This window comes from Calidris pugnax, unplaced genomic scaffold, assembly GCF_001431845.1.
Source record: "Calidris pugnax isolate Ruff unplaced genomic scaffold, ASM143184v1 scaffold42, whole genome shotgun sequence".
Classification (NCBI taxonomy): domain Eukaryota; kingdom Metazoa; phylum Chordata; class Aves; order Charadriiformes; family Scolopacidae; genus Calidris; species Calidris pugnax.
In genome coordinates this window covers 2,238,908-2,263,495 of record NW_015090920.1, presented here as the reverse complement: position 1 = coordinate 2,263,495, position 24,588 = coordinate 2,238,908, and the positions used below count along the sequence as shown (strand labels likewise).

Here is a 24,588-nt window from a genome sequence, read left to right as displayed (position 1 = left end):
GTCTTTATCTGTAAGCTTTGTTCTCAAAATTTTCCCAATATATAAGCTGCTCTGAGGGTTTGGGTTTTTTTAAACTATTTTCTTTATGATAAACAATTTCCATAGACAAAGCACAGCAGTACATTTTACTAAATATATAATGTACATTTTCTTATTCTCTTACATATTAAAGTCATTCATTTGTCCATGTACATGTTATTCAATGTGACGATTAGTCAGCAGTAATATTTTCTCCTAAGACAATACACGTAAGTCAAAAATAACTTGACGGGTTTAAAAAAAATACTAGAAATTATAGTTAACAAATCAGAAAGGAGCAAAGAAAGAGCAAAGGTAAAAAGCAATACTCTTGGCAGGTTCTGTTGTCAATATTAGCTTTTTAACACACTATTTTCAACCAAATATAAACTAAAGTTTATAGTAGGAGCAGTGTGCTATTCTAACACGTGACCTGAAGGATGCTATTTGTTTGAGTTGATTTAATTGAAACTTAAGTCTCTAGCAATAGAACTGGGGTAAATTCCTCCCCCCGTTTAAAAAAAAAAAAAAAGTCTTCCTGTACTAGTTTTAAATTAATTATGTACAAACAAAAGAGTGGATTCTACTCTGGTTATGCACTGCTTCCAAAACTACTGAACAAGTCTCAGGTCTAGCCTCAAAATCTGATTTCATTAGTTCCCTTAAACCAAAGCAAAGCAAAAGATAAAGATGAGAATGGTACTTTCTTTCCCCCCCCCTTTTTTTTTTTTGTGTAAAGGGGCAAATGAGGAAGACATGCATGTCAAATTCTATTACTGCTGCTGCCATCTCTCCCCAGTACAAATGGGGACAGGCACAATGACACTAAGGTGATCACAAGAGAGTGGCTAAAGGGACCTGTTATAAAACGTTATTTTCTTCAGTGCTCAAACTTGAATGCAAAGGAGAGCAGGACATGACTCACAGAACATGTTCAATAACAGCAACAATTCAATCTTAATGGAAGGAATCATCGAGATGTTTTGCAGGGTTGGCAGTTACTAAATCCACCTTGCAAAAAGAGCACGTTCACAGGGTTGCAAGTCTCATCAAGCAACCCTTGATGCTTACACTGGTCCTTACAAAACACAACAAGCTCTCACAGCAATATGAAGTGCTTTGATACATTACCAACCTGGTTCGAGTAAATTGCAAGCATCAAGGAATATAACTTTAAATGCATTCTAAAAGCATATAATCAGTTCCCTTACAGCTGCTTTCCCCTAGCACTTCAAGGAAACACCAAGGTTAAGGCCAGAAAGTAACATCAGATAATCTAATCCAGCCCTTGATTTTAACCCACTTTCCGACACATTCAGCTTAGTGTGACATGAGTTGGCTCACAGCATCCAGAAAGTTGTCCAGCCTTGGTTTTAGAAATCCAGAAATGAAACCTCCCCTGGATCATTTGTTCCAAATCTACCCTACCATCTTTTTTGTTTTTAGAAAAAAAAGTATCCTCTTCACTTTGAAAGTCTAGCTTCAATTTCTAGTCACTAATTATGTCTGTGTTTGAGTTGTTAAAAATACCTCAGGAAGGTATTTTTATTTCTTCCTCTACCTGAGGGAGAAATACCATGTTTTCAACATGTTTTTCTTTTTCTTTAACATATGATAACCGTGTTTTTAAAAGACCAAAAGATGGAGAAATATCAGGCCCATCGAAAAAGAATGAGGTTTTATTCTGAAGGACTAGAATCCTTCCTGTGACCCCCTTCTGCCACCTTTCCAGCTCTTCAAGAAATCTTTAATAGTATGAACATCCGTATTTTCATGCATCATTCCAGTGTAAGTCTCATTAAACTCATATGCAGGAGTAAAAGCAAGCTACTTTCTGACTTCTCAATTTTGCCTCCATGAACACATTCTACTTTTGGAGAATGGGTCTACTCCCATTCTCCAAAACTAGGAACTACTTTTGGAGAATGTTGTCCCTCCAGCATTTACCAGGCCCACGAGGGCCAAGGACTGCAAACTTGAGGCTTCCCAAAGAGCTGGTATCCCTTCATTACACCATTCTAGTCACAGGAATCATTCCACCATATCTCCATGATCTTAACACGATTGTTATGTTCATGTCATACTTAATATTATGTTACTGAAAGCTCCAAATTTTCTGGCCCCTCATTAGCAACTTCACTGCCTCTTTAATAAACACGCCATAGCCAAGATTTCAGTTATTCTGAACAGATTAAGTTCTTATTTGCTTGCCAACAACAGGGTCCCCCTGCCCCCAACCTCCTTCCTTCACATCATAATTTCTCGTTTAATTTTAAAGACACTTAAAATTTCAGTGCTGAAAGAAAAGTTTTAGATGTAAGACTTGCTATTTTTTATAATACAAACAATCACGAAACCAAATTTCATCTAACAAATACCCACTGTTTCAGCAAAGCCCTCCTGTGTTTATTAGAAATATATACTTAACTTACTCATTCATTATTCAAAATCTTCCCATGCTACTTTCTGTCTTTTGTCTCTTAAGAGAGTTTCTTGTTGCACACTTTGTTTTTTCTTAAAAACCTACATGCGCTACCTGGAAGTCAGATAGGCACCATAGGTACTTGTATTAATTTTTAATGTTATATGTGAACCATGAATTACAAACTGAGCAGTTTTGTTTTTCCAACAAGACCACTGAAAGTCACAAGTGTGAGTTCTACTGACTGTATAGATTAGAGATGCAACTAACTTTGCAACAAGTCGATCTTCGCCCAGCTATGGTCAACAGTTAAAAATACAACGTTTGGCACAGGGACACAATATCATTTCCCAATCAATCTCACCTGAAACAGGGAATAGACAATGGTTTGGAAGCCATTGCAGAGCAACACTCTGGAAACCAGACTGAGAATCTATGTTGATTTAAGAACAACGCAAGAAACTTCACGGAGAGACACACTGGTAAAGAAAATTAGACAATCTAGAACTACAGGAGAACATCACTCACAAAAACCCCCAAATCCACTTAGAAAGGATAGCAATTTCTACTTCCACTATAAACATCAGAAAGAATCCACGTCATGTAATGTATTAAATACTGTCCTTTAAAAAAACATTCCAATTAAAAAAGCAATGCACAAGATAATGCAGACTACCTAAAACAGTGTTTTTCAAACATGCATTTTGAGTTCGGGGCTTTCTTCTTTAAGCAAAAAAAAAAAACAGAACAAATTTAAGAAATACTGCTTTGTAAAATCCAGCTTTTCCATAAGCCTGTAGAAACAGTTCTGCTCACTATATTCATTTGTAATTTGGTTTGACAGGAAACCAAGAAATAGTTGTATTAAAATGGAGGCCCTAGACAATTCTTCCCCCGCACTTCTGTTGTACGCCATGGCACTCAAGAAGCACAGAAGTTTACAAAGCCAAACAATACACCCTACAAAGAAAACACCTGAGGTTAACAAAAGCAGTAGCAACGAAAACGCAAAATGAAGTAGAAATTCTGATCACTAAATACAAGTAGGCAGAGATAGTGTATAAAGGTATTAAAGATTAAACGCAAGGATCTGCAAGCATGCAACAATTTACAAGACAACTGTTAGCTTGAAGAACCTTGAACGTACTTAAGTCATTTTTTATTTTCCTTAAGGCATTTGCAACTGTAAAGCTGATAATACAAAATTAATTACTAGAAATTGTTCTAAATTAGGGAGCTAAAAGGCCAATCATTAATCTTCACCATCATTTGATGGCTAATCCATAGCTGTTTGCAATGCTTGGAATGCATCTCTACGCACTACTAGTTAAAGACACTTGTGAGCTAATAACTGCAACATTTGCCTCTGCCATCAATTTTAACTTAATTTGACATCCAACATTTACTAATTGCCAAGGAGAAAAATTTGCATACAGCAATGAAAAAGGTTAAGATGATTGGCATTTGCATTAAAGAACACAGGGAAAATATTTTAACTATACATGAAGATTTTGTCCTTTTTTTCATTATCAGGTGGGCAATTTTGTAGAGTGGAAAGAGGAAGGGAATGTCTGCCAGCCAGGTCAGACAATTATATAGTACTGCTGTTCCCTTATAGAGTCTGCTCAGTGCAAACCAGCTCCTGTGCTGCTGACACCATCAATAAAACTCTTCATAATTCCAGAAAGCGTTACAACTTTTTAAATCTTAACAAGGACTTTATTGACCTGTTTTTCCACTTCTCCTCTAGCAACACCAACTGTTCAAACGTAGAAACTAATCTCCAAACAAAAACAGGTCTGTTTAGACAGGAGGCACCAATACCTGAAGATATCAAACCTAATTTTCAATTCAGTGGAGGGAAAGATACAAAGGTACTGTGTGCACCACACACTGACTTACAGTCTGTAACCCACTGACCTGAGGAACCTCTGCGCTATTTCTGAGTGCTTCACAGATGAGAGCTAAGAAAAGCAAATTAACATATATTATGCAGGACGTTACATATGAGAAGTTTCTAGAAGGAATCTAAGCTTCCACCAAAAAAAGCATTCACTGACACATAAGGGGGAGAAGGCGGAGAATTAAAACCACTGTACCAAGACGTTTTCACGTTCCTACATTTTCATCTAAGAGGCAAGAGTTTTGCCTTTTTTCTCCTCAACTTGAGTAAAAAAAAAAAATAAAATGCACGCATATAACATCTAGAATAAGAAAGCAAGCAGTACTCACTATCATTCATAAAAGCCTTTGCTTGTCTGAGAGATAGTTTTATGTATGCTGGCAGCGTTTTATTTTCAAATGAAGTCAAGGTACAGCTTGCTGTTACATCACCATTCAATAATAAACTGAAACAGCGTACCAGACGTGTATTTGCTCACTTTCACTAATGCAACTATTGCTTTTAATTCGTTTAATTGCCAGATATGAGCACATTATCCTCTCGAGGTAGGTATTTCCTCTCTCTCTCAATCCCTGTCACCATTCCTACAGTTCAGCAGACTGTCAAATTCTGCCTTGTCACACAATATGCAGCTGTAGGTCTGGTGCACTTCTCTCTTTGGCCAGCCTTTTCCAACGTCTCCATGTGTTGCTGGCAGCCCTGTGGCAGAGACTCCACATCCATCCTTTCCAGAACTGCCCAGAGGCTCAATTCAGTCCCCACAGCCACAACCCAAACATGGGGAGCAGCAAGAACAGAGGAGGTTTGCCTCAATCTCTACAGCAACAGCAAAGGAGGCCACTAACAACTTTGAGGCTGCAAGACACAGGCTCCATCTTCCAATGATTTTCATACCGAGCTACACAGATGAGAATCCATTCTCTTTTCAGGGCATCTTTGCTTAGGAAGACTATCTCAGTTCTTTCCACTGCAAATGCTTCCCCCACTTCTTTTTGAGACCTCTGGCACTTGGCAACCAGTAACAAATCTCTAGTAGGCTCTGCCTTTGAGGCTTCCTCTACCCAGCTGATCCTGTTCTTTCCTGCTTCACTCTTTTCAGGGCATCTTTGCTTAGGAAGACTATCTCAGTTCTTTCCACTGCAAATGCTTCCCCCACTTCTTTTTGAGACCTCTGGCACTTGGCAACCAGTAACAAATCTCTAGTAGGCTCTGCCTTTGAGGCTTCCTCTACCCAGCTGATCCTGTTCTTTCCTGCTTCACAAATTCTCACTTTACTTCGCTCACTCTACTCCTATCCCCCATCTCACACTTTTGGTTTTTTTCCAGTTTGAATTAGTAAAATGTTAGCATCCTGCAGCTTTATTCATGACATTCCACTCACTCAAACTGAGTGACTAGGGAGATGGAGGAGCTCCCCATCAGCCATACATGCTGCATGCATAAGAGCCCACCACAGTGGTACAAGATCCCTCCCCCTCCTGACTATTCCACCTTCTGAATAATGAAAATACTTTCTTCTTCTCAGAGGAGCTGGTTAGGAAAAGCCTTCCCACACACCTACTACAAAAGGAGCTGTAAGGAGGAAACACCTAGAAAAAGATTGCATTATAACCACACATCTTGGAGAGTCCACAGCTTTAAAGGAGGTTGCATGTTCTAGTCTCCAAGTTCCTTCTGCTCTCCCTAAGTCAGATGACCCCCTGAGAATCACTTCTACCTAGGATAAGCAATCATTTTTTATCAATAACTATTTATACCATGACACCTGTATTTATATATTTAAGCATTTCAAGCGTATTGAGGACAAACCCGCCCTCAATAACTCAATAACCAAGAAGGCCACCAGCATCCTGGCCTGTATCAGGAGCAGCGTGGGGAGTAGGGCCCGAGAGGTGATGGTCCCCCTGTACTGGGCACTGGTGAGACCCCACCTCGAGTAGTGTGTCCAGTTTTAGAGAGGTGGGGGTCGGTCTCTTTTCTCAAGTCACAGGCGACAGGACAAGAGGAAATGGCCTCAAGTTGCACCAGGGGAGGTTCAGGCTGGATATTAGGAAAAATTTTTTCACTGAAAGGGTTCTCAGGCATTGGAATGGGCTGCCCAGGGAGGTGGTTGAGGCCCCATCCCTGGAGGTGTTCAAAAGACGGGTTGATGTAGTGCTGGGAGGTCTGGTTTAGTGATGATGCTCCTTGTTTGTTGTGGGGGTGTCTATTTTTGTCAGTTAGGTTGACGGTTGGACAAGATGATCTTTAAGGTCCCTTCCAACCTAGAAGATTCTGTGATTCTGTGAATGCCAATGGGATTGGGACTCAAGAGATCCTGGTGGCCTGTTACTTTCTAAAGCTGAGCCACCTTCACTTCTCTGCAACTTCAGTTTTTAAATTGCCATCATATATTGACTCCTCCACCACCTAATCTTTGCTGCTTTTTCCCCTTTTCCCCTCATCCGACAGGGATGAAAATGAGGCAAACGCTGGAAATGCTGTGCACACCTTTGGCTTTTTTCTCCTGTATTAAATGAGTCAGGCACCGAAGTACAGAAAAATTTCCTTAACTGTACTTCCTCAGACTGAAAACGAACAATTATTTAGAAATACCTTGTATGTTACAGACACAGCACTAACATTCTAATATTATACTTCTTCCCATTCAGATCAGCGACCAAAATTTTTCCACTTACACAGCAACAAAACTGTAGTTTATACATACTAACATTTCTGAGTCTTAATCAGTGAAAACTTCTTACCCTACTAAAAATAAAAAAATCAATTTACCCAAATATCTTCTCTTTAACCGAATCACACAGTAATATGAAGCAACTTTTAAGCAGTAAAATATATTTAAGGGTCTGAAATAAGCAAATGTTAGTTATTCCCAGTAGTTTAAACATTCAGATAATTTAGGAGTGCATTATACTTCGTAAATCATTATATTCTTTTAAAACTGGGGGAAGCTGAAAGGTCAAAGAGGCAAGTTGTCCACCATTCTTTACTTGTTTCCTATTATTAACCCCAAAATCATTGGTTCCTTTTTACAAAGTAACATGGCTAGACAGATAAAAATTAGATTTTTATCTAATTGTAACCATGCCCAGCTTGCATGGTTACAATGTTTAAAAAAACAGAAGTTCTTAAGGTGTTTTGGTAAATTTATCACTGGAGGGTTAGAACAAATGGGAGTTTGGATTGAATTTTTTCATTAACATTTTTATTGAACTGGAAGTTAGAAATTAAAACACCATAGTATACACCACATTAATATTTGGAAAGCATCGAAGATATACTATGGAAATGAGCAAAATACCTGAGTAAGACTAAAAAATTTTGGCTTTTAAAAGGTTACACGCACCTTCTAAATTCTGAGAGCAAGGAAACCAAGGCAGTGCAATTATGCCAGAAAAGCCGTTGCTGCTTATAAAACGTTGTGCAGCTGTTGGAGGAGAGGGTTACAGTGACAAACAGCTTCCCTGCTACAAAGGTGGCAGGAAATCTATCAAACTGGACAATAAAATTGCAATTGAGTTTCTTTGGCTTTTTATAGCAGCTGCATGTATCTTGATGTGTAGCTCTGCAAAACCTATCCAATTCTGTAACACTAGTCCTTTATACACTAGTTCTTTATCATGGAATGGTGTTATAAATTAGGGGCAGGAATGGCGCAAAGGGTTGTAAAAAGGAAAAATAAGCAGTAACCCAATACAATTAGAGATGTAATAATAAAACCACAAATTGGTTATTCTCTTAGCAATGTTAAGGAAATATTTTTGTTCCCATAATTCCCACATTACTCTGAAAGCCTGCTAGAAATCAAAAACATCTGAGATGCACTTAGCATCGAACAATTTGCCCACTGAATTATGTCTACACTGTGTTATGTGTGAATCTACATGAATCTCAATATTGGTAAACAGGATACAAGAACATTCAAAATCAGTAAAATTAGAGAGATTAAAAATTCATTATCATTAGATATGAAGATCAAGTTTATAAGATGGCGCAAAGGGTTGTAAAAAGGAAAAATAAGCAGTAACCCAATACAATTAGAGATGTAATAATAAAACCACAAATTGGTTATTCTCTTAGCAATGTTAAGGAAATATTTTTGTTCCCATAATTCCCACATTACTCTGAAAGCCTGCTAGAAATCAAAAACATCTGAGATGCACTTAGCATCGAACAATTTGCCCACTGAATTATGTCTACACTGTGTTATGTGTGAATCTACATGAATCTCAATATTGGTAAACAGGATACAAGAACATTCAAAATAAGTAAGATTAGAGAGATCAAAAATTCATTATCATTAGATATTAAGATCAAGTTTATAAAGACATTTTCAAGATATTAGGAAGGTTTTACCACAGAAAGCTTTTTTCTGTGGTTGATCCTAATATATGCCCATCTGAGATGCACTTAGCATCGAACAATTTGCCCACTGAATTATGTCTACACTGTGTTATGTGTGAATCTACATGAATCTCAATATTGGTAAACAGGATACAAGAACATTCAAAATCAGTAAAATTAGAGAGATTAAAAATTCATTATCATTAGATATGAAGATCAAGTTTATAAGGACATTTTCAAGATATTAGGAAGGTTTTACCACAGAGAGCTTTTTTCTGTGGTTGATCCTAATTTATGCCTGTGGAATTAAAAGTAGCTATGAAACATCATCTAGCTTTATATGACTAGTTGCATAAATTGCTATGCATTATTTATAAAAAAGTTAAAGTGGCAAATGCACGATAAAGGTGAAAAACTCCAATTTTAAAATCCTCGATTATTGCATCATTATTCATATCACTATTGTTAAGTTAGATTCTGGGGTGCTTTTGTTGTTTAATCATTTTCATTTAGGCTTCTGGAACTGGATATTATTAGCACTAATGTCCCCAAAAAACCCAAAATCGAACTGCTTTAAGATTCCTTTAAAACTACACCACCACTCTGTGATTATTGCATCATTCTTCATATCACTATTGTTAAGTTAGAGTCTGGGGTGCTTTTGTTGTTTAATCATTTTCATTTAGGCTTCTGGAACTGGATATTATTAGCACTAATGTCCCCAAAACCCCAAAAAAACCTTTAAGATTCCTTTAAAACTACACCAGCACTCTGCTGCTAGCTCTGCTATCGCTCACGCACTTCCAACCTCAACAGTCATCGTTGAGCTTCCTCTAAAGCAGGTTGGAAGAACAAACAGTCCTTACGTATTGACCGGAAAGCCAACAAAGTTAGACTTGGAAAAGCCAACACAGGAAGTTACTTCTACAACCAAGGATACCTCCCTATGCCAGGAACCAAAACCAAGAAACAACAAAGAGTGAAGAACGCTATTTTCTCATTCAGTCTGGAATTGCAAAAAAAATACAGCCTTTCAGAAAAAAGAATTAGAGAATAATCCAAAGTAACATCATCTGTACTGCAATCGTTTTGGTAATTTCTAAAATCGTGTCTTTTTCTTAATATTTGGCCATGGAGTCACAATAAAATCTTGTTGTCTCCTCTACGAACTCTAGGCCATTGATTAGCCACATTAAGTCGCCAAAGATGGTGACCAAAAATCCATATAATCATTTTGACACAGAAGCTGTTGAAATGAGATTTCCGACATTAAATTGTGGTACAAAAAGAGGCTCAGAATAGAACTACAGCTTGTAAGATTATGTGCTAGACAATTTTTAAATTCGATACACCAAAGATCCATAAGGGAGGTAAAGAGGTGGTGGTGGTCTTCCTTCAATCCCCTCTCCGTCTTTGCCCAGGGACAGTTCCCCAGCAATTCTCAGCCATCACAGAGATGCTTTATATTATGCCAGTTTCTATAAAAGCACGTTAGGGATCTCTGCTCTGGCTACAGCTTCCCATTGTGCAATCTTACTCCACCCCACCAAAGATCCATAAGGGAGGTAAAGAGGTGGTGGTGGTCTTCCTTCAATCCCCTCTCCGTCTTTGCCCAGGGACAGTTCCCCAGCAATTCTCAGCCATCACAGAGATGCTTTATATTATGCCAGTTTCTATAAAAGCACATTAGGGATCTCTGCTCGGGCTACAGCTTCCCATTGGTAAAGAGGTGGTGGTGGTCTTCCTTCAATCCCCTCTCCGTCTTTGCCCAGGGACAGTTCCCCAGCAATTCTCAGCCATCACAGAGATGCTTTATATTATGCCAGTTTCTATAAAAGCACGTTAGGGATCTCTGCTCTGGCTACAGCTTCCCATTGTGCAATCTTACTCCACCCGTGCATCTTGGGGGAAAGAGAGGTAACAGGTTTTACTGAAAACTGCAGAGGCCACACAAAAGACGACTGAGGAGATTTCAACAACTCAACTGTGATCTCTGTAAGGGTTAAAATTTGCCCCTGGATTCTTTGCACCTGGATTCCATTTAACTAAGTGACTATTTAATGATATTATTTCACACACTCTTATTATATAGATTTCTACATTTGTCTCCCCGTAGCCCAATAATCCACCATGGAGCTACGAATGGGATAAATAAACAGAGCTGCAAAATAACCGTGTTCTTGTCTGCAGAGACTGACTTTTTTTTGAGAAAAAATTCATACAAAATCAAGGACCTCAGAAATGCTAATAATTCCTTAGAATCATAAAGTGATCTTTAGGATTCACAGACTTCCTTTTCACACAGTTAAGCTGCACACATTTAGAAATGTATCATTTATAATTTAATTCATCTCGGGTAAATATTTCTGATAAACCAAGATAATTCTGGAGGACAATACTGGCGTCACACTTTTTTTCAGAATAAGGCAGGGAAGTTATCTTTTATATTACTGTGCCTTGTGCAAAGATCAACTAATAATGTTTATGATATAATTTTGATTGTAACAACAACAACAAAAAAATCAGACAGAAGAATAACAAAGGGTAATAGTCTCATTCATACTGCAAGGATTTGCGTTCTCAGCCTGTCTTAACTTAAGCATCTGTCTTAACTTTGATTTCTTTGCTTTTTACTGGTTTGTGTTACAGCCTTTTGATGTTACTAAAAGGTATTTTTGCTTATGAATAGATATGGTGCGCCACCTTGTGTTCCTGTCATTGCTCAAAACCTAAGCCAGCACTAAAATTTTGCAGAAATGCTCCTGGAATTTGATTATTTCATTTTTGAGAAGATCTGCTATTTTCATTTTGTTCATATTCAACGGTCTGAAGTTGGGGCAGGGGAGGTTTAGATGAGATCTTGGGAAGAATGACTTTCCTGAGAGGGTGGTCAGGCCCTGGAAGGGCCTGCCCAGGGAGGTGGTGGAGTCACCATCCCTGGAGGGATTGAAGAAAGGTGTAGACGTAGCACTTCAGGGCATGCCCTAGTCTGAGATTGTTGGTTTGTGTCTGTTTGTGGGTGTTCTTTTTTGGTTTTTTTTTGTTTTTTTGGAGTTTTTTTTTGTGGTTGGACTCGATGATCTCAAAGGTCCCTTCCAACCATGAAGGTTCTGTGTATAAACTAATACTATCACAATTTGAGCAATAACAAAAAAAGATTTGTGTTATAACAACAAAATTAAGATTTGATTGTCAAATATTTGAACGTTATGCCCAGTAACAGATATAAACACTGGGCTTAGCTACAGACCTTCACTTCACTGTACAATACAGCACTTTAAGGGTGCCCAGTAACAGATATAAACACTGGGCTTAACTACAGACCTTCACTTCAAGACTATCTCACTGTACAATACAGCACTTTAAGGCTGTAAATCTAATTACACAGTGGAACAAAACTTCCCAACTATTTGAAACACTCACCTTTGAATGTGTGATCGAGAGTGTATCCACCCAAACGCGCCAGCCACCCCACTCATATTTGATTGCATGGTAGAGCAAAATTCGAAATATGGTATACACCATCTCAGTTATCTTCTGTTCTTCAGAAGTCTTTGGATTAAAGCAGCAAAGGGAGAGCATCCACTCCTGCCAGACCGAGCACTGCAACAAACTCCTGCAGAATACACACATGCTACTTAATCACAATTTCAAAATATATCATAGAAATACACATCAACTAAGTCAGGAATTCAATAAGTTTAAAATAAATGGTATGTGCACACTTCTCAAGCTTATACTAGAGTATAGAATTTGCTGAACAGCAATGAAGCTGTATTTGCTTAATGAGTCTAATGGAGTAGGAGATCCTGTAACTTACTTTGCATACATGTGCATATAGCAAGCTATCTTACCTCCTATTTTCTCTGCTGTTATTAAAAAGTTTAATCATATCTGAGAGAAAGGCTCTCCGAACCTCCAGAGTTTCTGGACACTGTGGAGAATTACGTAGCAGGATTGCAATAACCTTCAAAATCTCTGTAAAACAGTCCATGAGCAACACAATATTAGTACTAAGCACAGCATAAAATACAGCACGTCTTCTTGTACAAGCAATGTTGGAAAAGTGACACTACATAGAACAGTTTTATATTGAGAAAAAGCACATCTCTATTTGAGTATTTAACTACTAGAAATCCCTTCTTCCAAGACTTCTCAAACCTGGTCACCATCAGGGGGATTTTCAGGCCTATACGGCTGAAGAAAAGGAATCCCAGTCAAATCAGTGTGAAATTTTTTTGAATTATAGGTATAAGCAACATACATGTTACTGCACGATAAACGACAAGCCATCAGAATCCATCAGAACCTTTTTCTAAGGAAGTTCACATAATACAATGCATCCATTATAAAAATCAATATATAAGAAAAATGCCTAGATTTTGCTCTACCTTCGTATTACTGAATTTTCAAAGAAAGTAAACGACTTCCAATTATACTTAATTTCTGTTACAAAAAGTTTGAGAAAGCGGATAAAACCTTCCTGATATAAAATCTCATTTCTTATGAACATAACGTATGCTATATTTTTAGAACACAGTCAAAATTGTGGGTACATTCTACTTTTTGAATCAGTGGGGCAAACACTGTTCTTGTTACTTTAAAAAAAACAGTTAACTTTGCAAATAAATGAGGATGTAATTTGAACATGGTTACTGTGGTAGTTTTAGTTCACTTTGTACAGTTCATTTAAAAAGAGAAATTCTTCATTTGATCTTATAAAGCCCTGATCTTATAAAGGTACTCTAAAAGTCACTCTTCCTATTAGACCTAGATAATTCCAGACTCATATCTCACACTACAAATAACTGTATTAACCACAGCAGTGACTGCCAACTTCAAAAATCTTAAGGGAAAGTAGCAGGAATCTCATCACATCTCTTGCTTCATAAAGATTTACCAGAAGGCCAATGGCATACTGCAACCAGATTTCTTTCCTCTGTATCTGCTTCGCTTTCTCTTCCCCCACTTTCCACATGAAGCAAACCCACAACTATTACCTACATTTAATGACAAAGCAGCTACGAAAGTAAAAGAAATCTCTTATTTCTCCAGAAAAAATGAACTCCCAAAGCTATCATAAACCCATGTGTTATATACAGAGCACATTAATAATGCATATAATTCAGGAAAGGAGATCAGTATTTTCTCTTAGTTCAAAAGACACCTGAAGTTTCCTATCAAGATATTTCCCACAAAGTCAGCTAACCAAAACAGTGAGCAGATACATTTCTCCTACCTTCCATCTAGTATTGTCACACTGAATGTAATTTAAGATAAAGGCTGTTCCCATATTTCAGGTAATTTAGTCTGACATCACTAAATAATGCAATCAGAATTTTTCTGGAACCTTAACATGTATTAAATCAAAGTTCTCTGTGCATGCAAGTCTTGAAAAACCATTTCATAACATGACTGCACAGCCAAAAAGGGTGAGTTATGAACTACATGCACATTTAGACACATAAAAAAACGTCTTTCAAAAAGCTATAGAGACGTATTTCCTAAATAACTCAAACTAAATGCACACCATCTTTCCTTTTGCATGAAAAACAATATAAAACTGAGATCAGAATTAAGACTGGTGGATGCAATTAATAAGCTTTGGGGTTTTTTTTTTTAGAGTGGACTTTTCTTATGGTAGGACTTAGAAACGCGTATCATTCTTACGAGGATTTTGAATCTTCACTGTTGAATCTGGGTCAGGATGTTGTTTATGTATCACTTGAGTGCAAATCTGTTCAGTCAGAATCTAGCAAGAAAGAAAAAGATGCCATATCAATGTTCAGAAAGACAGCTTACTGAAAAATAGTTGGATACATCCTTTCCTACAGCACCCATCACTATTTCACCACGGTTCTAAAAATTTCCCAAAAAATCCACTTGTTCCCTTTCTTGATAATTTATTTCACCCTGCTCCTAAAATTTTACTCTACACTATTTTTTGTGTGCTTTCTCTTAAATGCACACCACTGTTTTAAATACACTGGAAGAAAAGCCTGAATCTAACCAAAACAAGATCATTGCTGTATTAAAATTCCACATATAGATAGATATATATATCTATATGACTGCTTGAGACATTCAGGTTACTTATTTTCCAAAATTGTTCATAATAAGCATAACCAAGTTAAGGGTGGGGGAGGGGGAAACAACTCCAGTAGTGAGCTTGGGGAAGGAAAAAAAAAAAACAAAACCAAAACCCTAGCCCTCAGCTGCATCACGCTAAGATTTAATGTCATCTGGAACATATCAGCACAAATATGTAAGCAATTTTCTAACAATGTCTTACAAGTAATTAGGAAGATTGGATCCTAACTACAGTATATTACTACCTCAAATAGGACATTGTATGTGGTCATGGTGATTAAGCTTGTCTGAAGCATCAGCCTTTCAGCCAACAAAGAAAACAATCCATGTCCAAGCATGACTTCAGCTTTTCTCCTAAAATAGTATAGAAAGATAAAATAAACATATGTATTCAACTCGCTTTAGGGAAAAAAAAAAAAGTTTAAGAAGTGTGCCTCAAGAAATATGAAATCACTGGAAACATCTTTTACTTTTTTGTTCCTTAAGTCTTTCACTTTTGGTTAAGGGATTCAAATTCTGAAAGGACAAATCCTCCCCTGAAGACAGAGAGAAGAGAGCTAACTTTCTTCCATAAACACGGCCCATTCACCCATGGGCCCAAAAAGGGAAGCACATCCTTAGGGATTGCTTGATAAACACCAAGGAAAGGGCATCTTTGTCCTCATTTCACTCAAAATTCCAACCATGGACAGCGATCTCAACTGTAGTCAATTTGAGACACATTGAATCTAGCACTCAGTAGGTAACATGGGGTTCAATCTCCCCAGTCTAATTCTTGTTACCAATTTCAGTGGAATTATGGAAAAAGAGCACTTTAAAAAGCAGGCAGCCATAACTGCAACTAAGTATTAAACAAACTCGGTAAGGAAGTAATAATGCTTGGATGCTTGTTGTCAAGAACAAAGAACTCCACCACATCAGAAAGGTATTAATGACAAACAAGTTGAAGGGTACTTGAAAAATAGTAGCTGCTATTCAGTGAACTGTATTTAGCCATTAAGCTCAAATACAGTTTTTTTACTTTACATACCACGATACGTATACACACCAAATAATATATAATATACACAAAATAATATATGGCATGTATGTGTGTCACAACCTCCCTTCCTTCTTTCTTTTTTGGGAGGTTTTGTTCTAAGATCTAAACCAGTACTTACTTTGGAGGAAGATGCTTTAAGAAATATCCCATCACTTTTAGAGCTTGCACCCTGATGCCTTCACTTCGTGATGCTAAAAGTTTGTAGACAACCCTAAGCGGAGAAAACACAAGGCTTCCTAAAAATGGTTGAAATACACAGCAATTTTTTGGAATGACAAATTAACTCCAGTAGACTGCAAATGAAATTTAAAATTTAAAAGAATGACTACTAATGAGACTACAGAAAAACAGCGTGACGTTTCTGTTAGTGGCACGATATTTTGTGATTTTACATTTAGAGATTTTTTTAATGAAATTTAAGTATCTCCTAAATATCAATACATAAAACATGCTGTGAAAAGCTTCTGCAATTCCTATATTGAGAACTGTCTCAATCTGATATTTTATCCAGAAAACTATACAAGCAATTTTTGACTATAATGTGGCCAGATAGGAATAGCCATGTATGGAGGGGGATTTATTACTAGCACTAGACTTAACTAGCTGAACAGCTCTAGCTGAAGCTTTCTCAAGAAAGAAAATGAGAATTACAAACACAGCAAGTCAACGGAACTGATGAAAGTCGTGTAAACTAATCAACAATTTGAAGTACAGTCTCACAGCAGGAAGTGTCCAATAACCTTAAATCTATTTGATATTACCAGTTCAAGCTGTAATGCTGCCCAGATCTCATCACATGTGCCAAATAAAAAGAAATCAGACTTAATTTCTCAAACATTTATTGGCAGTACATTAAAGCTTAATCTTTTAATTAAAGAAGTTTATTTACACAGTGAAAAATTCCAATATTGGCCTTCTGTCAATGCGAAGAGTAACAACCACAAGTTTTTGATCCTTGTAAATCTCCCACAAAAACATAAGACATCTAAATATATTTATCAGTGACATATAATTTCATTCATTGCTTACTATTTAGACAGTAAAGTGCTATGACCACGTCACTATCTGATTTTAGTTGTGCTATGCTTCGTGGTATTGGACAGATCTCTGAATTTGTGAAATATGATTTAGCTTATACCTACATGAACTAGTAAGCTCTGAGAGAAAAAAATTAAAATTATTTCCCAGTGCAATTGGAACACAAGTCACAGTACTCAGGCTTTACTGTGAATATTTTCTGAATAAATTTTCGAGGAAACTTCTATCCCTTTATTAAGGGGAAGGGAAAAAAAAAAAATATTTCAATGATTCTTCAGTCTTTCAAAAAATATCCCAATACCACATTTTAGATCAGCCAGTTCTAAAGAGTTCAAAGGACTTATTCAAGTTTTTAAGCCTTACCTATACATAACTGAGCACTAGTTATACATTCTCATCACTAGTGATATATTCCTTCACCTTTACATAACTAGAAATAATACCCAAGACACCTGAACTGAGACAAAAAATATTACCCAAGACACCTAAACCGAGACAAAAAAAAAATCTAGTGCTATACTAGAATCTAAGTGAAAACCCTGAAGTGATTAAAAACCAGTTATCTATAACAAATAACTTATCCTGGAGAAAGCTGCAGCCACAGCAACCATAGAATCAAAGAAATGAGCCAGCCCATGGAACAATGAATCCATTTCCCTGCATGTCTTAACAGAACAGCATGAGGATTACCTAACTGCATAGGAAAAAAAAAACCACAACAGCTTCCTTACACTTATTCTTTCTTCATTAGATTGGTTACTTTTAAAATTCCAATTATTAAAAAACTCCAAATATTTATAAAGCTTTGTCAATTTTAAATTTCAAGAATATGGTGTTTTAATTGCAAAAAGCAGATGTATCAATAAACATAGAAACAATCCCTTAAGTGACTAGAGAGAATACAGGAGAGAGGGAAGTAACAAATGAGACAGGAAAACAAAGTGATTTCTCACTGTGGACTCCCAATTCATACTGACTTTCCCATCTACTAGTTAATAAAAAAAGAAAATGTCTAGTGCCAGTTGTTAAATAAAAAAAAAAACATATTGCATTGGAGACCCAACGTGACATTCAAATATTTTATTATTTAGAGTTTTTATTAGTTTCCATAGCATAATACATTACCATACAAATGAAGTCAAAGCTGAAGAAAACAGGTAAAAAAAATAATAATAATAAAAAAAAAAAATCAGCCTACCACTAAAAGGGGAGAAAACAATTATGAACCTGCCTGAATGTTGTCTCTTGAGAAAGGGCAACTGAAAAAAAAATAGATGTATAAATAGGGGTTAACCAATAGGTGCAACAAAATGTATGAAGTGAGGCTCTACCTTTACACAGCAAGAGAGTTACTACTCCACGTACCCTTGTAGGAATAGATCTTACATTTGTCTGCCTGTTCCAATTTTTTCCCCAACTATGTCCATGCAGGTTCTTTTTAAGTTAGAAAAGTGCAATAATGTGACCACCCTCTGAGAGCCACAACACAAAATCAGAGCCATAGGTTAAGTCTTTTTCTAGCAGATGTTCTCTAGTGTTTTTACTGTTGGTAGAATTTGCGACTTTCCCTACTTTTCTCTCACAATAGTGTTCAACAATATTTTTCTGTTAGGAAAAAGAGATTTTGAACAATCCATACCACAAAGTTCTAAATTTAAACAAATAAGAGATTTCTTCTGCAAAATTCCCATAATGCTTTACACATTGAAGAAAAAAAAAAAGGAAAGAAAGCTAACAAAGATCAGAAGAAATCTGAACCAATTTTTGCCAGATTTTTTTAGAACTTTCAGCTCTAAAACATATGTAAGAATGGGAGGCTAAAGACTAAAGACTAGTAAATGAAGACTTAACTTCTATGTATAGACTAACTCAAATTGATCACTACCTGTTTAAGCGTGACTGACAGCTTGGAAACATTAAAAAAAGAGAGACCTCATTGATAATAAATCCAACATCACCTCCTGTCAAAAGAACACCTGGAGACAAAAATTTCCCTAGATCAGGAGTCTATGATTGCAACACATACACTGACAAGGACCTTTCAGATTTCATGGGAATTCTAGCAAGCAAGAGTATGGTCAAAATACTATTTCCTTTTGCCCACTCACAAAATTCAAACTTACTGTAATCCATTCCTCTGATCAAAAGCAGGGATCATAGAACTGGGATGCTCTGACATCAGAGCAACAAGCAACTGCAAGACATCCATTAGATTGTCATCCTGTTGAATAAAAGTTACAAATTTGAATTAAAAATGCATGTACTCTAGAACAGTAGCGGCTAAAAGAACCACTACAAAATATTTCAAAATCATCTGGAGAGTAATAGGAAATCATGGACCAAAACAATTAGGCCAGGACCAAAAAAGCTATAGATCTGCAAGGCAAGTGCAGGTGAAAATATTACCAAAAAAAACCCCCTATATTTATTTAGAGTGAAAAGTGATACATCTGTGCCTGGGATGCAAGCCTATGACAGGGAATGGACTATTGGACTATGCAATTTCTGTTTGCATATATATATATTTCCCTCTCTTTTACTGCACAGAAGCTAGAAATTAACTGCTGCACATTTTCTGGGACACAGGGAGACGTTTACTACAAAATCTCTACTAACAAATGTTCACCCCATGAAAGGAAAAAAAAAAAATACTACCACCTCCCACAGACAACATTTAAAATGAGTCATTCAAACTTCTTAGTAAAGTTTTCCATACTGTCAGTCGAAAGCACTCCAAACTACAGTTTATTAATTTGTTCCAAGTTAATTATAAATAAAAACATACGAAGTAGCAAAATGCAACTGTCATCTTTTCCAATTTTGTGGTATTAAAATGAAAGCTTATTTAAAAAACCAAGACAAACACAGTTCAACACTTTCGAACAAATAATCTGATCCTGTCTCTATTAGAAAACCAGTTTTGCATTCCCTGAACAACTGTGTTCACCTGATGATATTATTAGCTTACGTTACAGACACTATCACTGATGAATAAGCCCCATGAGAAGGCTGAATTTTCATTTTTTTGTTCATGTTTTTCTAAATCTACAAGGAGACATCTAATTCTGTGGGATTCAGCATTCACAGATCTTTTAGACTTGACTATGCAAACTGCTAAGATAGCTAAAATATCACCTCCTCATCTAAAGGTTATATAAAACTTCCTGCTATTTTGGTTTACTCTTACACGTTACCAAGAGTCTTATTTTTTACATCTCCATATAAAGTAGAATGACCTAAATTGCTTGACCGTGGTACTACCAAGTGGTAGTAACCAGCACAGAGAATAAAAGGAAAATATAGGTGTAACAAAAAAAAGAAAAAAATCCATACTGCTTAAAGTGAAGTTCAATTAATTCCTTATTTTAGCCCATTTCAAGCACCCTTACAGAGATGAGATCAGTTAGATTTATGTCCCCATTTCCCTTGTCTTTGATGTTGCATCTGGCATAAAGTGCCTTTTCCTGGTGCTAAAATATGAAGATGCAGATGTATCAGTGGTAACCAACATTTTCTCCCAATTAAGTTTATATGCTTCTCCTAGATGCCATTAACATACATCTTTATTTTTTAATGCATGTTTTCAATTTTATCGCTTTATTTAAAAAGCAAAATAAAAAGGAGAGGAAAAACAAACCAAACCAAAAATATTACTTAGGCAGCATAAAACAAGGGTTTGTCTTTTTTTTTTTTTTTTTTTTTTTTTTTTTTTTTTTAAAAAAAGTCAGCCTCACCATCTGTTTTTCTGCTTGGTAAAACGGTTTGCAGAACAACATAAGAAACCATTTTGCTTTACTGGCTTAATGAACTTCAATCTAACGTTGAACATAGTGCTTAAATCACAGCAAGAATATTGGCAGTTCAGCACACTGCACTGAAGAGTTGGACAACGTTTGCTGCTTCCTCTACAGAGCCATCTCGTGGCACAAAGAAAGTCATATCTGAAAATACTCCAAAAATTTGGTGGTCACAAACAGTAGAAATAGTACCTTTCTCCCCCCCAAGCCCCCCCCAAATTAAAAATTACCTCATGTATAGTGAGCAGATAATTGAGGATAGCTTGCAATTCGTCTTCTTTTATTCCATAGTCCTTGAAAAACAATCAGGTTTTAACTATGATCTTTCAAGTACAAAAGTACTGTTCCCCAAAGAGCATTATTACAAGCTATGGTTATATACAGAGCAAATCCCACAAGACAAATTTGTTTTCACAAGGTACTATAATAGCTTCATCGACGGAAGGTAGCTTTTTCCCCTGCCCAAAAAATACCCACTGAAGGTTATAAAAGTGCATTAAGGTAACTCCAAAACAGGCATACAAACAAGTTAGATAGTAATATAGTACATGAAATTGTTAGAGCAACACATATTAATTGATACAGATCATCTATAATCTGAAATGAGAGCTTCCTATTCATAGAAGAATTAAACTAAGGACTCAAAAGTAAACCTGGATGTCTAATTACAAGCCTGTTAGCTATGCCTATAGCTGAGTTCACTTCTTATTTTCTGCTACAGAATCCTATCTTCAGTTGCTATCAACTATGAGAATTTTAAATTATTTATGGCATCCATGTCAAGAACATGCCTTGAGGTCCTTTTGGTGAAAATAAAATAAAAAACAACAATTTCTAAGAACAGGATGAGCAAAGTGAAAGCAGGGATCTTTGTTTCTAGGGCTTTTACTTTTCAAAAGCAGGTCTCTCATTCCTGAAAAAATTTTGCACCACTGTGTACAAATAGAAAATTTGTGGAAGAATCAACCTTTTATGACGGACATGCTTTTACTGTCCTTGTGAAACTCCCCCAAACTGTTATAAATCTCCGATAAAAATTAAAAAATAAAAATTAAAAAACGAAGCAAGCACTGAAAGAAAGTCTTTTAGGGTTGGTTATCTGAATTGCCTCTGATACTTCAATCGCAGCACATCCAATTTAAAGAAAGAGGATGAGAATCAAGAGTAGAACTTTTCTGGTAGTTACTTCTCCAAACTGTATACTCCAAAGGAGTATACAGAAGGAAGAGAAGAAGATAAAGATCAGAGCTTACAACATGAAAAGGTTAAGAAGAGCCTATAAGCAGTAGAACTGTTGAATTTCAATATTCCTGCAATGTCTAACAAACAGTTATGGAACTTATTGATAGAGTCTTTCTTATCTTCCTCTGGCCCACTGGCCCACAGAATATCATGTCAAATGGTGCTCTTTAAGCACTGCTTCTGATGCAGGCGATATGGTTCTTGTCAGAAACAAAATATGGAATCAAATATTTACTTCTCCAGTAGTAAACATTTTTAAGTTAATGATTTAACAGCTCCATTTTTTTTTTTTTTTTATTAAAAACAGCTTAAAAGGAAGAAAAATGCATCTTTAGCACTGCTGTCTGCAGCAAGGGCCACAACAAAAAGATGGACCTTACAAGGTATTTCTGTTTACTCATTTGTTTACACAATTCAACGTTAAGAAAAAAACCCCACCTATTCTAAAGTGCATTTCTTTATGAAAAGAAACTTTGATATCCTATCATAATTTAAAGTTATCCTACCTTCATCACCAGCTGTTTAATGAACATCAACAAGAATGCTCGCAGAGACAAAATCTCTTTTTGAGTAGGCCGTGGCCCATCTACAAAAAAAAAAAAGTAGATATATGAAATACAAATGAACAGTTGTTTTTAGTATAGTATGCATTTTCACATAAAGAAGAATAAAAGGCACTTTCTGGATGAAGAGGGCACAATTCTAAGTAAAGTTATCTTTCCTCCATTTCAGACTAGAAAATAGCAATGTGTTTTATCACTGTTTATTAGCAAAACACCCAACCAGTGAGGTTATACTAAGGCTTTTATTAAACACAGTTTTCTAAACCTCTCTAAATTCTTTTCATGATTTTATCACTTACTTGAAGTGCCTATGAACCAACTTCATGCAAGGAATAAGACCGATACAATAACTTTATGTCAGAATTTCCAAATTTCAAATGTTTGCAGTTTACTACTGTTTTTAAAGTTCTTCTGCTAAAGCTTAAGGGAATAACTACTGCCATTATTACACATTGGCTGTATACACAATAAAAATCAATCTTAAAATGCTATATATATATATAAAGATTACCTTGGAAGCCAAGAACTTAATTTGTTAACTCAAAGTCAAAAGGACTTGCTTCTGCCATTCCTGTGCAAAGCAGACTTTCACTGACACATTTTAAATACTCAAACACTGAGTAGTTCCCAGGAGAGGCAAGGTTAAAAAAACAGGTGCAACCAAATGTCAAAGCCAAGTAAAAGCTTTCATACCGAAAGCAAATGAACTGTTGCAAATACATTTCTAGGGATAGTTTTTACATTTGCTCACGCAGTTCTTTACAATCTTAATCACCGGGGAAAAGCAAATCAACTAGCAAATGTAAGTGATCACAAGAGTCTGGCTTTATACAGCATATGCCCACAGGCGTAGTTGGTTTAAGAATAGTTATTTTCAATATAGACCAGTCTAGTCAAAATAAGCCATTAAACCACATTAGTGAGACTATCCGACACACACACTTGCCTCAGGCCCAATAAATAGGTTCAGAAACTTAGTAAGTAAATCCGTGTCTTCACTATAAAGAAAGGAGAAAACACACAGGCTTTGCTCCTTACAGGATGCAAAATACTACAAAACAATCTGACAGGAAGGGTTGGTCATTTCAGGAAGCTGGTGGGAAGAAGTTGGACACATCTAAGGAGCACTCGCACCCAGGACATCTATCTAGCCCTCAGCACTGTCTCTCTCTGAAATTCCAGAGCCTTTCTTCATTACAGGAGAGCGTGGAGACACAAGTTACTCTCCCTTCGACAAGGCTGTGTACCCAGCCCCATAAAACACAGAACAATTAGAAGAGTTGTAAAGCCATACTTCCAAAAAGCATTGATTCCCTTATCCGTGCCAGCTCCCTCTGCAGGTATTTATGTCATGCTGGTGGACATTTCACTTCTCCCAATTCCTTTTACAGCTATTCCTGTTGCTTTTTTTCTTGGGATCAGTATTCTTGTTCTGCGTTCCGTGTCAATGACAAGAAATAAACACCTGTTCTAAACTTATTAATTCTTTTGCCATGAGTTTGCTGCCAACTTATTAATTCTTTTGCCATGAGTTTGCTGTCCGGATTGAGCACACTTTAAAGTGGTTTTCCAGCAAGTTCAGATCCCTGTGTCTGTCAGATAAACTCAGCGTGCCTGTTTTCAGCTAGACTGCTGTTATCAATAGATCTTACAAGCACTTAAAGCCTGTCCATCACTTGATAAAGAGACCTCATCCCCAGCTCTACACTTTCAAAACCCCACCATATCTCTGACCAGTTCAATCTAGCATTAATTCATGTAGGTTTTTGGTGACAGAGGATATGAATTCTGAAGAAATATTTTGAAGTTAAATTAGTTGCTGAAGAAAAGCTTTCAAGAATATCCTATGGACAAAAAGCACACTTCTCAAACTGTTACAATGAACCCACCACATTAAAATAAAATTCTTCCTGGAATACTTACATTTCTATTCCATACATTTCACTGAATTTCACTGAATTTCTAGAGTTGGAAGGGACCATAGAGATCATCTAGTCCAACTCCCCTGCTGAAGCAGGATTGCCTAGAGCTTGTCAGAGCATGTTACTCAGGAGCATCCAGGCGGGTCTTGAAAATCTCCAAGGAAGGGGACTCCACACCCTCCCTGGGCAGCCTCTGCCAGGGCTCTG

At 36.6% G+C, this 24,588-nt stretch overlaps 1 protein-coding gene across 1 annotated transcript in view; it reads right to left on the bottom strand.

The window, feature by feature from the left end:
• Positions 1–24,588, bottom strand: part of LRBA (LPS-responsive vesicle trafficking, beach and anchor containing) — a 464,550-nt gene that overhangs the window by 386,453 nt on the left and 53,509 nt on the right. Inside the window, exons 14-21 of the mRNA XM_014950036.1 lie at positions 22,403–22,482; positions 20,885–20,947; positions 18,981–19,078; positions 15,938–16,030; positions 15,023–15,131; positions 14,358–14,439; positions 12,542–12,665; positions 12,111–12,303 (exon numbers count right to left, since the gene is read on the bottom strand). Of these exons, the coding sequence (XP_014805522.1) occupies positions 12,111–12,303; positions 12,542–12,665; positions 14,358–14,439; positions 15,023–15,131; positions 15,938–16,030; positions 18,981–19,078; positions 20,885–20,947; positions 22,403–22,482 (842 nt within the window). The remainder of the gene's footprint in view (positions 1–12,110; positions 12,304–12,541; positions 12,666–14,357; positions 14,440–15,022; positions 15,132–15,937; positions 16,031–18,980; positions 19,079–20,884; positions 20,948–22,402; positions 22,483–24,588) is intronic.